At 39.0% G+C, this 16,584-nt stretch overlaps 1 protein-coding gene across 1 annotated transcript; it reads right to left on the bottom strand.

Moving 5' to 3' along the window:
- Positions 1-860: 860 nt before the first annotated feature.
- vps11 (VPS11 core subunit of CORVET and HOPS complexes) lies at positions 861-11,639 on the bottom strand. The gene is made up of 16 exons (XM_034683811.1): positions 11,279-11,639; positions 9,169-9,317; positions 8,941-9,076; positions 8,673-8,836; positions 7,642-7,889; positions 6,582-6,783; positions 6,317-6,468; positions 5,667-5,853; positions 5,321-5,464; positions 4,477-4,674; positions 4,217-4,378; positions 3,946-4,079; positions 2,246-2,448; positions 1,979-2,150; positions 1,613-1,835; positions 861-1,412 (listed from the first exon to the last, which is right to left on the bottom strand). The coding sequence occupies exons 1-16, from the start codon at positions 11,418-11,420 to the stop codon at positions 1,248-1,250; spliced, it is 2,781 nt and encodes a 926-aa protein (XP_034539702.1). The 5' UTR covers positions 11,421-11,639; the 3' UTR covers positions 861-1,247.
- Between the last annotated feature and the right edge of the window lie 4,945 nt (positions 11,640-16,584).

The following is a 16,584-nucleotide window of genomic DNA, read 5'->3' as shown; positions in this document are numbered from 1 at the left end:
ATTTCAGAAAAGAGAAGGACAATAATGAGCTGACTTGAAAGCAAAAGTAGTGAGTAACTAGAGCATTGATAGAAATGTAGTGGAGTAAAATGTACAATAATTGTCTTCTGAACGTAGTGGAGTAAAAGTAATAAGTTCCACCTATAAATAATACTCAAGTAAAAAATAATACACAAAAAATTTAATTAAGTTCAGTACTCAAGTAAATTTGTTTTGTTACTGTCCATCACTGTAAATCACTTCTGTCAAAAGTCAAATATTATTAGGATAATACCTAATAAAGTAAAATGTTATTCTTGTTGCACAGATCTCTGATTTGAATGCTGACAATTTTGTAATATTGTGCGAAATAATTCCATGCTCTTATTTTGAAAGAAAGCCCTCGTGATTCCGGGTAAAAACTCAGGCACATTAAACGCTTCCTTCAACAACCAGCGATGACCCTTCAATCAAAGCTCCGCCCATCTCGCTCCACGCACTGACACATGATTGGTCCACGTGAAGTGTGACGACAAAATTCGATTTTTGGCTACATCTAATTGGTCCACGTTCAGACGTGGGTGTCAATTTGCTGACGTAATTTCCAGGTAAAATTAAAGCTAGCCACAAGCTCCTCAAAGTGAATTCATTTGAATTTGATTGCATGATTTCGAACTTTGTTACAACTGGACTGATAATGCTGTAAATTGCATACTTGACTGTGTAAAGATAGAGTTTTGATTTTTCATCAATGACTTTAAATAAATGTTCATGTAAGTCAACCTTTTAATCTGTAATTTCTTATTTTAGTATATGGTTAGTTTTATTTTGTAGGATTAGTCCTGTCTGTCTTTAAACTACAAATAAAACCAACACATCTCTCCATGAAAGAAACACATTTAATGACTTTATTCACACTTCCATCATAAAGTGTAAGTGACAAACATAAAATATTTTCATTAATGACAGATAATTGAACTTTTTCATATGTGCAAGTCGACATTGTGAGCCCAAGCAAACTCACTAAAGGCAAACCCTTGCAGGTGTAACTCTGCAAGGTTTTAAGACATGTAGGTTAGTACATGTTTAAAACTTAAGTACATTTACACATTTATACAGCTTCCTGTGAGTAATGACTGAGACATGAGGCAAGCAGCTACATGCACGATTACAAACATGTGCATAAAATCCAGAGCTTGCACTGTTATGAAGCTGGACACGAGGTGATGCTCAGGAAGGATTCAGAGCACCATCACAAGCTAAGGTTTCTAACAGTTTCTCTTGGTGTGGACGAGAAGATCTCTTTGCAGGTTGACTTCTAGACTCCCGACAGTTTTGCTTCCAGGCGGGTCAGTAACCAGAGTCAGTTTGTTAAACACTCCTCGACCAAAGTAGTCCGCCACAACAGAGAAGCCATCGTTAGAGCCGCGTAACTGAAAAGCATAGAAAAAAATCCTCATGAATCAGTTTCAGCAGACAGAGGTATGACAACATTACTTTCGGATGGTTAAAACAGATTATATAAGATATTTCTAAATAAATACACAGCTGTTTGTCTGAATACACAGCTAAGTCACTGCAGTATACATTCTGGTGAACATCCTTCCAGTCCAGTCTAGAGCAGAAGTATCACCTGTCTGTTGAAGTGGTCATGCAGGTCTCGTTTCTGGTCCTGTGCACGCAGCATGTCCATGACTTTGCGGTTCTCTGGGGTGCAGGTCGGACACTCAGCCTCACTCTCTGCGTAGCTTTCAAAGCAGTGCTGATGAAAGGAGTGGCTGCACAGGAAATGGACAGAGGGCAGCTCCAGGGGGCTGTTGCACATGTTGCATTTGGTCTTCTGGAATATTTTGGCACTGTGGAAACACAAGAGTAGAAAAAGGTTGTTTACCTAAACACATCTGAGCTACTCTGGCTTTAACAAAAACATGCAGATGACAAGACTACAGTTAGTAACAGCAGAACTGATGGTTTTCATCATGGCACTCCTGAGTCTCACCTTGTTTTGAGCTCCTGTATCTCTGATCGAAGGTGAGCCGTTTCCTCACGGTACTGTCGGATTTTACGTTCATCGTCCTCTATCTGCTGGCTCTCCCTCTGCAGCTTGTTGATGAGGTAGTCCTTGATGACGGAAAGTGTGGCTGTCGAGTTATGCGCTAGTGTCTGCACCACTGTGGCAGATCATAGGAAAAAAAAACATGTCATGCATTGCTGTGCAAACTTTCAAACCTCAGCAGCAGTGATACAATCTTCACCTTTAGCTCACCTAGTAAGGGGGGCATGAGGTTGTTCTGGTCGATGTGATGCAGGACCTCACTGATGTAAGCTTTGCAGTCTTCTTCTTTTCTGGCAAAGTAACCCAGCGCCTGCTCCCAGAGGCAGCCCTCTTGGTCCCCAAAGCGCTTGCAGGCTTCCACTACTTTCCCATACTCCTCGTTCTGCATATGGTAGTGCATTATCTGTTGATATCTGCACACAAACAAAAATCATAGCAAACTTTTCTTAGGTTGTTATATTCCAAATGTTAATGAGTTGGAAAAAGAAAAGGTGTGTTATCCCTTAAATGTTTCTACTGGATTACTCTGTAAAGTCCAAGTGTTCTGATAAAGATATATTCAGATTCAATCACTTTGTTTGCAAGTCGGCTCTTGTGTTTATGAAAGACAATGATGAAAAATTAGTTTTATTTATAAACACACAAGGCAACACTAATCTCTTTGAAGACATGCAATCATTGTGGCTGTTGACAGCTTAAGGTAGACTGCATGCTGTATGAGGAGAAGAAGGGGGGTTAAAAAAGGAGAGCTGAATGGGATTGCCCAAGGTTGCTTCCTTTCTGGAAAGGGGTAAAGAGCGAGATAGATAAAGTTCTGGGAATTGACTTACTTCACCCCAAGCCAGTTTCTATTCAATCTAACCTCTGAAGACAAGTACACCAGAGACCAAGAGTATCTGTTACATATACTCTTGATGACTGCTAGGAAAATGGTGACAATAAAATGGATGAATTCACAACCACCTACAGTGGTATAGTGGAAACAGAAGCTGAGGGAGGTGTATGGAATGGAGGCTTTAACTGCTCAACTACAATAACAGTCTGATATCTTTGTGAAGAGATGGCTACCTATAGCAACATATCTCTTTAACTAAAGGAAACTGTGCACTGTGCTATAATGTCTTAACTATGCACTTACTTAATTATTTTCCACTCATTAGTTTTATTCAGCTTTCTAGGCCCCAATGTGTTTTTTTTCTCTTTGTTTTCTTTTCTTTTCTCTGTTTTCTTTTCTTTTTCCTCACACTGTCATGCATTTTCTGTGATATTGTCAAGGAATGTTCTGTGTTGTGTTTTTTCCATGTTTAATGAAAAAATTAAATAAAATAAAGTTTGAAAAAAAAAAAATAGAAGGAGAGCTGAGATGGTTAGGAGAGAAAAGAAGCAAGATAACCAGGCGAGAAGGAGCAAGACAATAGGAGGAAGCAGGAGAACAAAGAAGAGCATATGAGTAGAGAGAGAGGAGCAGGAGATCTGAGAGGAGGAGCAGGAGGGCAGGGGAGCAGCTGGAGAGAAGCCAACAGAGAGTAGAGGGAAGTAGAGCAGCTGGAGGAAAGAAATGTCCAAGCAGGAAAAAGGAGGAGGTGGGGTAGGAGGAGAGAGGAGCAGGAAGAGCAGTGGGTGAAAGATTAGAAGAGAGAGCCACCTCTGGGGGAGAGTCCCTGTGACACAGTCATAGAGCTCCCCTTTTTAAGAATCAGCAAGACTCCAAACTTAGCTAATGAGGCTGATTTTCTGAGATAACACTGCATACTCTGACCTGGCTTGTGGTTAGAGGCAAACTCATAGGCCTTAACATTTAGTTGAAATATTACATCATAGCAGTGAGTTATGAGATGTTTTGTCATGATGTGCTTCTTTATCACCGAAACAGACTTCAGATGTTGTCAATTCTTGTGTTCCTCACTTACAGTTTGCCCTTCTCGTAAAGGTAGAGAATGCCCTCTTTGAAGTTGTGCATCTGGCAGAGGACCAGAGCTTTGTCAAACACTGTGTTGTCACTCCTCAGCAGCGATACAGCTTCACCCTGCAGGACATTCTTCCGCTGGCAAACACATACAACAAGTTTTAATGATTGTTTTTACACATTTAAATAATTTTACAAATAATTCAACCTACTGCTAACTGTATTATAAATGTATCATGTAAGGTTCATGGCTGGTCTGTTTGTTCTGGACCTACCTCGGGGTCTTGTTCATGCGCCCAATCTTGCAGCCGGAGCTCCAGCAGAGTGTCGTACACACCTTGAGGAGAGCGAGGGTCCACCTCGATCATGTGCTCCAAGAAGGCTTTCAGCTCCCGAGGGTTGTTGGCAAATATTGGGATGAATTCCTCAGAGTTTGCCTTTGAGAATAAAAACAGGTGGGACAGAAGTTTATCAACATCTCTTCTCAGGGCTACGACTGAGCAGGTGAAAGTGACAGGAGTTTAAGAGCACTGACCTTGTCAACCCGACCGGCCTCCATACTGTCTCTCTCAGCAGCGTCTCCACTTGGCTGGTAGTTGGTGCATAAGCCCTTTAAGAGCAGCGTGGTACCTTCAGGAACATGATGCATCAGCGTCTTGCCGTAACGCTTCATGTTGCTCTCCGCTTGTTCAAAAGGCAGACGTCCAATATAACGCAGGCCTTCCTGATAGTTCTGGATTTTGGAGAGAATCATCATCAAACATTTTTCAGACATGAAATGTGTGACCCTGCTGGCTTCATGTGTGTGTAAGAATTCCTCACAGGAGTAACAAGGTATGTATGTGGAGAGTAGACAGTGATTTGTGAAACCTTGCTTAGAGAGTGTTGAGGGAAAGGAGCTGTGGTGAGTTATAAATGTTTTGGCTTGTATCACTTCCTGGTGTTAATGCCAGACTGAGTGATACAGTCACAAGTGGACAGCTCCAAGTACAGCTGTGATGCACCCAGAACACATTGAGTCTGATTAAAGGGGGCCTAGAATTTACCCAGTCTTGTAGCAGTCTGTATGCGACCATGACTACACTGAAGGACCACCTATTTTTTGTATCCAGGGCAGCAACGATGTCAAGTGACAGCCTGCCTGCCTTATTCAATACTTCCTTGATGAGACTTGTGTAATGGAATGAGGACAGTTTGCATCTCATTTGACACAGTGAGAGACATTTTCAAAACAGGACCCACAAAGCGCTTCATTCAGAATGTTAAAGCCTGTTAAAAAATTACCATCAGAACTTAAGTAGTTGATGATTTTGACATCAGAGATAAAATAAAAACATATTTCTGACAAACGTTGGGACATCACCACTGATGGTTTTTACCTTCAGGTCTTCCAGCTGGATCTTCAGGTACCATTCATGGTGCATATGTTTCTCAGCTAAGAACACAGCGTGGCTGTGGTAGCCGGCCTGTCGAAGAACCTTGATGGCGATCTCGACATCAAAGTGGACCTCACTTTCACTGCTCTGTTAACAAAGTCATAAAACAGGATCACAATACTGTCAGAAGATTGTGGCCTTAGTGATCTGACTGAAGAAAGAAGGCTTTAAAGTATGTGTTTATGTTGTACTGTTACTGAGACCCATCAGTACTCTGTTAGTAACCACATCACTCTTCCATTTGACACAATATCAACAACACCTGCGCTTACTGCTCATGTTCAGTCACCTTAATGAACTCCTCCAGCTTGGAGCTGTCCTTCAGCTTGGTGTAACAGTTCAGCAGCAGTGTGGTGTGGTCTGCATTAGCCAGGGACTGCCTGTGCAGGGCTTGCAGATAAGCGGTCAGGTTGTGGATCCTTTGCGCGTCAAGGAATTTCCTGATGACGTACGAGGGCTCCAGTTTTCCAATAGTGCTGCAAGAAGATTCACGTGTTAGAAGAGACTACGCAGAGATATAACTAGTAGCTGCTATAACTAGCGGCGTGTTATTATCTGTGAAAAAATATCATGTTGGATTCAAATGCACCATTTTAAACACAAAAGTCACAACTCAATCAAACCAACCAACAGAGGCAGCAGGACACCAGCACCTGGTTGGGTCCTGATTTTGTTGATGGCTATTTGTGGCTTCAAAGTTAATTGTAAATGTTAAACCATCTCTGTTAAGATCATTTTGATGATGTTGTTAGATAGTCTGAATCATGATCTGTGTCTGTAAGTGCCAAAAAGAAGCACTTTAACAGTTCAGCTGCAACGGTCTGTAATCTATTATCATTCATACACAACAAAACCTTTTACACTTGAATAGGCAGATAGATTCATCACATATAGCTCATTCTGTAGGCAGCCCTCGCACATATTAATTGATGTTTTTACCGGATGTACTGCTGGATGGCTCCATCGTGGTCTCCCTTGAGGTAAAGGTGATCACCGTACTGTCTGAAGATCTCTGACAGGCCGTCGTTGTCCAAGTGGTGGCTCTTAGCCAGGTTTATGGCCATCACAAACAGGTTCTTCTTAAACAGCATCTTAAATGACACACAAGGAAGTGACAACCCTGGTACTAAACCCACTGTACAATAATCCATCACTGAGCTGAGCAATAAAAGGAACAAGCAGTTACAGAGTGATCCAGACTCACCTCCAGTTTGGTCTGTGTGTCTTTCTCTTGAAGAACACACATGTTGCCATCTCTAGTCAGGATGTAGAAGGAGCCCCACTCTGCCACCACGTCAACGACATCATCAAACGCGGCACTGTAGGCGATGAACTTGTTGTCCAGGTCATAGATGGTGAGAAGCTGTTTGTCTGACGGAGAGCTCCCCCTGCTGCCAAACTCTGTCCTGAGGAGAAACGTGATGCTGTCAACATTCCTCTAAGAAACATCCATCTTTTAGAAGTGGACAAAGCCACAGTGACATTGTTATACACTGGTTGGACGGTACTAGTTTGAAGCCTTGACATTAACTGTGTGGCCATGGTCATTGTAGTTTTTGAGGCATGAAGTTCAGCTTAGAGTGAGGAGCTGGAGAGTAGCGAGTAGTTAAATTATCACTAGATTAGATTAGCACTATTTAATGAGTAAGGTGTGACAGTGTGCTAATAACAGTTCAATCCTTAGAGTGTGTTTAAGTAGCATAATGCAATATGTAAATCATGAGGATGTCCCTGCTACCGTTTAAAAATGGGAAAAATGTCTTTTATCAAATGCTATGAATCAAAATCTTTGACTTATTATATAAACCCTGATTATTTTCTCCCATATATTATCCCTTTGAATAAAATGACCTTATACAAATAGAACAAGAGTCAAAAAACACTTTTTTCTAGCTACTCTGCTTCTTAAGTTAAAGTGCCTGAAGAGAGGACTGAAAAGACACATCTTGTAGATGATAGATGGTTTATATTTCTCACATCACATGAACGCAGCCTCAATCTTGCCAATGAGCTGGCTCTAATATTACTATCCCCACAATGATGAATACATGTTAAAGCATAATCCCATCACTTTGAAGACAAATAGGTTAAAAATGTCTCCAGTAGATTTCTTAAGCAGGCAGCTGTAACACATCTCTATCTGTGCAGAAAACAGAACCTGATCTGTATTGATCAAAACATTACATAAGTTAAATTATGGCTCTGTTTTATTACTACAGGAAGGTCCCTTTTATTTTTTCTGCTGAATGAAGTGAGATCCTTACTTGTTGGGTGACTTTGTGTCCCTGATGAGTAAGAACAGATATCCACGGTGCCAGTGGGCCAACAGCTTGTGTCCATCAAAGGCGAAGCAGGGCCCTCGTTCATCAGGCTGATACAGGTACACGCATTCATCACCAGCCACGATGAACTGAGAGTCCTGAGAGGGATCCGACAAGGAGGAGCAGCGCAGGGCACAGCCGTGTGTGTCCAGCTCGACTTTAGGATACTCCTTGATGGAGAGGGTGTAGCACTGATCAAGGGAGACAGAGAGAAGAAGCTCAGAGGGTAAGCTTTGAAAACAGATTCAAAGACAAATCAGCTGACTTCACATCACTTTAATCTTTGAGTTGACATTTATTTTACAATCATTAGATTTATCCCAACCCTGCTTATAAAGGTTCATTCTTGATTTAGATTCCATGTCATGTTAGCATGTTTCAGTGTGTTTATGATTCAGACCAGTCGGATCGAGTACATTGCTTCGGCTCATTGCCACTTTATTATTAGTGAAACAGTAACACTGTAGTAAAAGTTCTTGTTTTTGCCTTTGGCAGGCCAGTTGAAGAGATCGACCTTTCTGATATGAAACTGACTTAGATACTGCTTTCAAACCAGAACAGACTTTTTATCGTTCTTCAGAAAACAACAATCTCAATGAAGCAGCAAATCCTGGAGTTATAGCTTTGTGTTCATCAGTGGAGTTTTAAAGAGAGCATTGTAGCGGTGCTCCAGGGTTAAAGAAGGAGCCTACTCAACTGGAAAGATCTATATCTGTGGGAATTAATTCAATATTTTTTGAGAATAAGCTCTGGGGTTTTTTCTTATTGTACAGTACTTTTGATCAACGCTGGTTGTTTAAAATGTGCTTTATAAATAAAATAAATTTGGTAATAGTAAACATTTTTACAAAGCTCATTTGCACCCAGAGCTGCCTTTACAGCCATGTTGGGTGGTTTATTTGTCCAATCCCAAATCATGTCAGTACACACCAAAACATGTAAACAAATAAACAAAAAGAGGTTTATCCACTTACATAAACTTTCTCCAGGGTGGCCACGAATAAATGTGTGACCTTTGCCATTTGGCGGAAAGCAAGACCAGTGACTGGGCTGGTTCCCTCATGCAGAGTCAGAGTTTTACTGTGACGATCTCGGGTGATGTCACCTTTGGTCAAAACCACACTGCCATCGGTGAAGCCTGTCAAGAGACACAATGTTCATTTTAATCTGGGGTGAGACAAATCTTGCCAAGCCTGACAGGGATTACCAGGACAAAGACAGAGTTTTTTCCTAGTGTCTTACCAATAGCCATGAAGTTGAGGTTTTCGTGCACACTGAGGCAGGATACTTCAGTTGGCTTGTTGCCAGGAATAGCTGGGAAAATTCTGGTGCAGAGAGGATTTCCACTGTCTCTCTTATCAAGGTTCCACACCTTTACCTGAGACATGAGAAAAGATTAGGTTCACCTGTATAGGATTTCAATTATCTGCACATCTGTTCACAGGCTTCTTTGGAGCAATGCACACTTACTAAAGGGTTTATTCCATGCTCATCCTGCCCAACAGATACCAGGATGCTGTGCTGCTTCAGCTGGTACAGGTGTGTCACTCGCAACTTGTAGGCTTGAAAAGATGTCAGCTGCAGGGAGCGTGTCAGAGTCCAGATCTTGCCATCCATATGTAACATTAAGGGAGTTAAGGACAAGTATGTGAAGCTGTGAGAGATGAAGTGAACAGGGCAGTGAGTGGTTATTCCTCAGGTGCTCTTGTAAAGGTGGCTGTGAGAGGATTACATGCAGACAGATGAAACACTACCATGTGAAGAGAACATCTTTATCTGTTAACTCTCAGATCCATCTTTACCGAACAATGTCAGCAAACAAACATCCAGCCTTTTTCAGGATGACAGTTTACCCAGTTATACTAGAAGCTTCACACAGTTCAACTCATTCAAGAAACAAACCACACACTTTCTGCTAGGTCCGATAAGCAGTGTAATCCATGTTATCAGACAGACATAAATACATATGATGGCTCTGAGGCATAAAATACAATATCAAAAAAGAAAACACAAAGACTAAGAGGAAAAAAATAACAACAAATCAGGAAACAACAACATGAAAGAAAACACAACCACAAATCAGGAAACAACAACATGAAAGAAAACACAACAACAAATCAGGAAACAACAACATGAAGGAAAACACAACAACAAATCAGGAAACAACAACATGAAAGAAAACACAACAAATCAGGAAATATGTCAAATCAGGAAACACAAAAGCAAAAAAGAAAACATGACGACATTAGCCTCTGGAAACTGTGTTCATCCATTCAGCAACGATCCTGTCACCTCAGAATTTAATGTTGTTGTCGTTTCTGATTTAGTGTTGTGTTTGGCACTTCGGGGCCACCATACATTCACATACTCTCCCTACTTTTCAATTATAATTTTTTTAACCATTGCTTTTAATATCAATCTTTCTTATAAACCCTTATGTTTTGTATTGAGTTGTGTTCAGCTTTTCTGTACTACACTTTATTAGGAGCAGTGGCGGAGCCACACAGTTTTGAATTGGGTGGCCAAACTGGGGCACTGACTGTTGAAGGGTTGGCCAGGTGTGGAAAACATTAGGGGCTTACCCCAAACCTAGGAGGGTTACTTCCAATAATCACATCTACATTAATATCTTTTTATAAAATAATTCAACAAATGTTACATTTGGAGATTTTTCTAACAACATTCAAATGTAACTCGACAGTGTCAACACTTAAATGTGCTGAACTGAACTCTTTAAGGACTTAAAATTAAGATGATTGTCCAAAGTCAAAGCATCAACAAAAACAATATTCAAATCCACAGAAACTACTGTCTCTGCAGTACAACGCAATAGCTGATTTGAATATAAGTAATGCCTCTGACATGGCAAATAACCAATCATGTTTAAAATTTTCAGGGTGGCCAATTAGTTTTCAGAGGTGGTCAGACTCCGCCAGTGATTAGGAGAGCCGCTCGACAAGCCTGTCAGGGTGTTTTTACTCCTCGTGCACATTTATTCTCACAGAAGTTTAGTTATACTGTTGAATTTACATGTTATATCTCATGTCTATATGTCTTTTTATACGTGCAAAACAATAAATAAAATACTAAACTAATGTAAGGTGGGATATTGTATTTAAACCAAGGTGTGTATCAACTGGAGCTTTGCTCTGCATGTTGACTCAAATATCAAATCTACTAGCAGCGTACATTTGTTATCAACTCTACTGTTTACTAGTTTAAAGTTGGCTAGATGCGTGTTACCGAAATCGCTACAGCATGTTAAATATCTTTAATTTAATGTAAATAAACACAGGAACTTTCACTGAACATTTCAATAACATCAGTGTTCAGCATCGATCTTTAGGTTTGCTATTGTCTGCCAATAAATAGTCGTAATCTGAGTTTGATGTGATGTTCACAACACAAAGAGACAGCCTGGCTCTGCAGTCTACTTCTCTCATTACTGCGATTTAGCTTCACCTAATGTAAAGCAGCAAATAACATCATAAAGTAACAAAAACAGTTCCTGAGTCGAGGCTAGCATCAGCTGTCAGTGCTCCAGCTAGCACGACGTTAGCCGAGCTGCTGTGAAGGATATCTCCCAGAACGATGTGCCCACGGCCGGAGTCACACGCCGATATTCCGCCTGGAAGAACAAAGTTTTTCCCATTCTCCACAGGGTCCTTCACCGTGTCTTTATCAAAGAACACAAATTTCCTCCACTGTAAGAACGCTGCCATTTTGTTAGCCTTGGCTGCACCGGGGAGTTGTCAGGTGACACGAGAATCACGTGACGCCAACCACAGACAGAAACTTAATGTTTTCATTCAGTTATGGGGTTCATTGAGAGCAGAGGGGTATACTACGAAGCGAGTTCAGCATATCCTAGATGTCTTCTCCTGACCCGCCGGCTTCACTGAACCCAACAAAGGAGATCAAGCTAATCTGTCACACGAAGCTGGTTATCAACATGTTGAGTCAATCCAGAATTACCCTGAGCACGTTCACATGAACGGGCAGAGAAGACAACATGTGACCAATCACAGACACGGACAGGCTGCTGTCAGCACATCCACATGAATTTCAAACACTGCACTGATATAAGAACAATATGAAGAAGTTAAACACATAATCCAGATTAACTTCAACACAGCTGAGTTTGAAACATGAAGGAAGAACTGAGGGATAAGACAAAAACACAGAGTGAATGATCTAATGACGTTTTATTTCCCATCTTAGTGCAGATAGATAATAACTCTGTTTACTCCCTGACAGTGATATCTCTCAGATTTAATCTTGTCTCGTGTGTGTAAGTTTTAGACGTAATATATCAACTGCAGTTCTGACGGTATCAAACTGAGCGCTGTGGTTAAAGGACCAATACAAATGAGAACATGATTCAAAGTGATAAGCACGTGCAGTTTTATATTTAAGACAGTAAAACGATTTAATCTGAATAATCTGACTTTAGACTCGGTTTAAGTATGATGTCAGGAAAGATAATCAATAACTGTCATCAGTATTTATATATAAAATCATACAGGTAGACAAAGTGTCCTGCCCGTCTCTTCTCCACTGCGGGCTTGACCCATAGACCGCAGTTCTCCCCCCTCCCCTCACGATCAGCTCACAGAGCTCCGTGATGGAGCGAGCTGATCGGTCAGTGGGTATATACCACCCTGGTAAGACGGGAAACACCTTCGTAGTACTGAAAATCCTGAGTTAACCCTGACGTTACCTCGATAACCGCAAATCCGGCTTCGTAGTATACCCCTCAGATCATGACTGATTTAGTCCCCCCAGTCACTGAAGCACTAATCTACCATTCTTTTATCTCCATATATGTTTTTATTATTTCATCATTTTCAGAACAAAACAACCAAATTCAAGGCTCATTTTGTGTGCAAAGCAGATTTTCAGACAAAGATACAGTATATACTATCACCCCTTCCCCCAAGCACAGAAAAAAAAAAAATAATAATAATAATAACAGACCTTTGATTCAAAAAGACATGACACGTGTCAAAAGTAAGATTAGCAAAGACACAATTCAAATTCAATTCAAGAACAAGTACAAAGAAATGATTTCCATGAGGTACAAGGAGGAAGACTAGTGTTGAGAATCACGAGGGGTTCACTTTTGTTTGTCAGTGGAATTATGAGGATAATATCTGAAGATTTGTCGTGTGGGATTTCACTTGTATAATGGCAGAAAATAGTGAATAGAGGGGTAGGATTAGATACGTTTTAACTTCTTCCTACTCCTTTTTGGAAATGTAAAGTAAATTGTTTCACTGCTTGCTAATATTGATTTTGTTTCTTTTGTAACTGCGGTCAAGCCGTCCGTCACTGAGATCTTCGTGGTCAACTCAGCCGTCTTTAAATTTCGAGTGCACGAGTATTCTCAGCAGTGTGGTAAATGCGGAGAAACAGCGTATTTTCTTCCGGTTTTCAAAATAAGGGTATTAAGGACTTTCAGCTAGCCTACATATCGAACATACATTCAAAATAAAATGTGTAACATTGAAGTACTTCATGTGCCCATGATGAAAAAAGAGGCACTTTATTATTTTTTTACGGCACCAATGTGGAGAAATGCCAGAATAATAGTCCTACCTGCAGATTGCATATTTGACCATATTTGCGGTACTGTAAAAACACATTGCTCAATAATTCCGAGCTATGAGTGATATATTTGACTTCTACACATCTAAGACTACAACTATACTTGATATCAAGACTTTTTACTGCACAGATTTCAAGAAATTCAAGTATAAAAGTCCCAAATTTATACCAGGAGACGCCTATATGACCATATTTGAGGTACAGTAAATAAACATTGCTCAATAATTCTGAGCTATGGGTGGTATATTTGACTTCTACACATCTAAGACTAAAATTATACTTGATATCAAGACTTTTTACTGCATTAATGTGTAGAAATTCAAGTATAAAAGTCCCATATTTGTATCTGCAGAATGCATATTTGACCATATTTGAGGTACAGTAAAAACACATTGCTCAATAATTCTGAGCTATGGGTGGTATATTTGACTTCTACACATCTAAGACTACAACCATACTTGATATCAAGATTTTTTACTGCACCAATGTGGAGAAATTCAAGTATAAAAGTCCCATATTTGTATCTGCAGATTGCATATTTGACCATATTTGAGGTACAGTAAAAACACATTGCTCAATAATTCTGAGCTATGGGTGGTATATTTGACTTCTACACATCTAAGACTACAACCATACTTGATATCAAGATTTTTTACTGCACCAATGTGGAGAAATTCAAGTATAAAAGTCCCATATTTGTATCTGCAGATTGCATATTTGACCATATTTGAGGTACAGTAAAAACACATTGCTCAATAATTCCGAGGTATGGGTGGTATATTTGACTTCTACACATCTAAGACTACAACAATACTTAATATCAAGACTTTTTACTGCACAGATTTCAAGAAATTCAAGTATAAAAGTGCCATATTTATACCAGGAGATTGCATATTTGACCATATTTGAGGTACAGTAAATAAACATTGCTCAATAATTCTGAGCTATGGGTGGTATATTTGACTTCTACACATCTAAGACTAAAATTATACTTGATATCAAGACTTTTTACTGCATTAATGTGTAGAAATTCAAGTATAAAAGTCCCATATTTGTATCTGCAGAATGCATATTTGACCATATTTGAGGTACAGTAAAAACACATTGCTCAATAATTCTGAGCTATGGGTGGTATATTTGACTTCTACACATCTAAGACTACAACCATACTTGATATCAAGATTTTTTACTGCACCAATGTGGAGAAATTCAAGTATAAAAGTCCCATATTTGTATCTGCAGATTGCATATTTGACCATATTTGAGGTACAGTAAAAACACATTGCTCAATAATTCTGAGCTATGGGTGGTATATTTGACTTCTACACATCTAAGACTACAACCATACTTGATATCAAGATTTTTTACTGCACCAATGTGGAGAAATTCAAGTATAAAAGTCCCATATTTGTATCTGCAGATTGCATATTTGACCATATTTGAGGTACAGTAAAAACACATTGCTCAATAATTCCGAGGTATGGGTGGTATATTTGACTTCTACACATCTAAGACTACAACAATACTTAATATCAAGACTTTTTACTGCACAGATTTCAAGAAATTCAAGTATAAAAGTGCCATATTTATACCAGGAGATTGCATATTTGACCACATTTGAGTTACTGTAAAAACACATTGCTCAATAATTCTGAGCTATGGGTGGTATATTTGACTTCTACACATCTAAGACTACGACTATACTTGATATCAAGACTTTTTACTGCATAGATTTTAAGAAATTTAAGAATAAAAGTCCCATATTTGTATCCGCAGATTGCATATTTGACCATATTTGAGGTACAGTAAAAGCACATTGTTCAATAATTCTGAGCTATGGGTGGTATATTTGACTTCTACACATCAAAGACTACAACTATACTTGATATCAAGACTTTTTACTGCATCAATGTGGAGAAATTCAAGTATAAAAGTCCCATATTTATACCAGGAGATTGCATATTTGACCACATTTGAGTTACTGTATAAACACATTGCTCAATAATTCCGAGCTATGGGTGGTATATTTGACTTCTACACATCTAAGACTACAACTATAATTAAAATCAAGACTTTTTACTGAATAGATTTTAAGAAATTTAAGTATTAAAGCCCCATATTTGTATCTGCAGATTGCATATTTGACCATATTTGAGGTACAGTAAAAACACATTGCTCAATAATTCCGAGCTATGGGTGGTATATTTGACTTCTACACATCTAAGACTACAACAATACTTAATATCAAGACTTTTTACTGCACAGATTTCAAGAAATTCAAGTATAAAAGTCCCATATTTATACCAGGAGATTGCATATTTGACCACATTTGAGTTACTGTAAAAACACATTGCTCAATAATTCTGAGCTATGGGTGGTATATTTGACTTCTACACATCTAAGACTACAACTATACTTTAAATAAAGACTTTTTACTAAATAGATTTTAAGAAATTTAAGTATTAAAGCTCCAAATTTGTATCTGCAGATTGCATATTTGACCATATTTGAGGTACAGTAAAAACACATTGCTCAATAATTCCGAGCTATGGGTGGTATATTTGACTTCTACACATCTAAGACTACAACAATACTTAATATCAAGACTTTTTACTGCACAGATTTCAAGAAATTCAAGTATAAAAGTCCCATATTTATACCAGGAGACGCCTATATGACCGTATTTGAGGTACAGTAAAAACACATTGCTCAATAATTCTGAGCTATGGATGGTATATTTAACTTCTACACATCTAAGACTACGACTATACTTGATATCAAGACTTTTTACTGCATAGATTTTAAGAAATTTAAGAATAAAAGTCCCATATTTGTACCAGGAGATTGCATATTTGACCACATTTGAGTTACTGTAAAAACACATTGCTCAATAATTCCGAGCTATGGGTGGTATATTTGACTTCTACACATCTAAGACTACAACGATACTTTAAATAAAGACTTTTTACTGCACAGATTTCAAGAAATTCAAGTATAAAAGTCCCATATTTATACCAGGAGACGCCTATATGACCATATTTGAGGTACAGTAAAAACACATTGCTCAATAATTCTGAGCTATGGGTGGTATATTTGATGTCTACGCATGAAAGACTACAACAATACTTAATATCAAGACTTTTTACTGCACAGATTTCAAGAAATTCAAGTATAAAAGTCCCATATTTATACCAGGAGATTGCATATTTGACCACATTTGAGTTACTGTAAAACACATTGCTCAATAATTCTGAGCTATGGGTGGTATATTTGACTTCT

The sequence above is a fragment of the Notolabrus celidotus genome, chromosome 5 (assembly GCF_009762535.1).
Source record: "Notolabrus celidotus isolate fNotCel1 chromosome 5, fNotCel1.pri, whole genome shotgun sequence".
In the NCBI taxonomy this organism is placed as follows: Eukaryota; Metazoa; Chordata; class Actinopteri; order Labriformes; family Labridae; genus Notolabrus; species Notolabrus celidotus.
The sequence above is the reverse complement of the archived record's forward strand: the minus strand, read 5'-3'. Positions and strand labels throughout refer to the sequence as shown.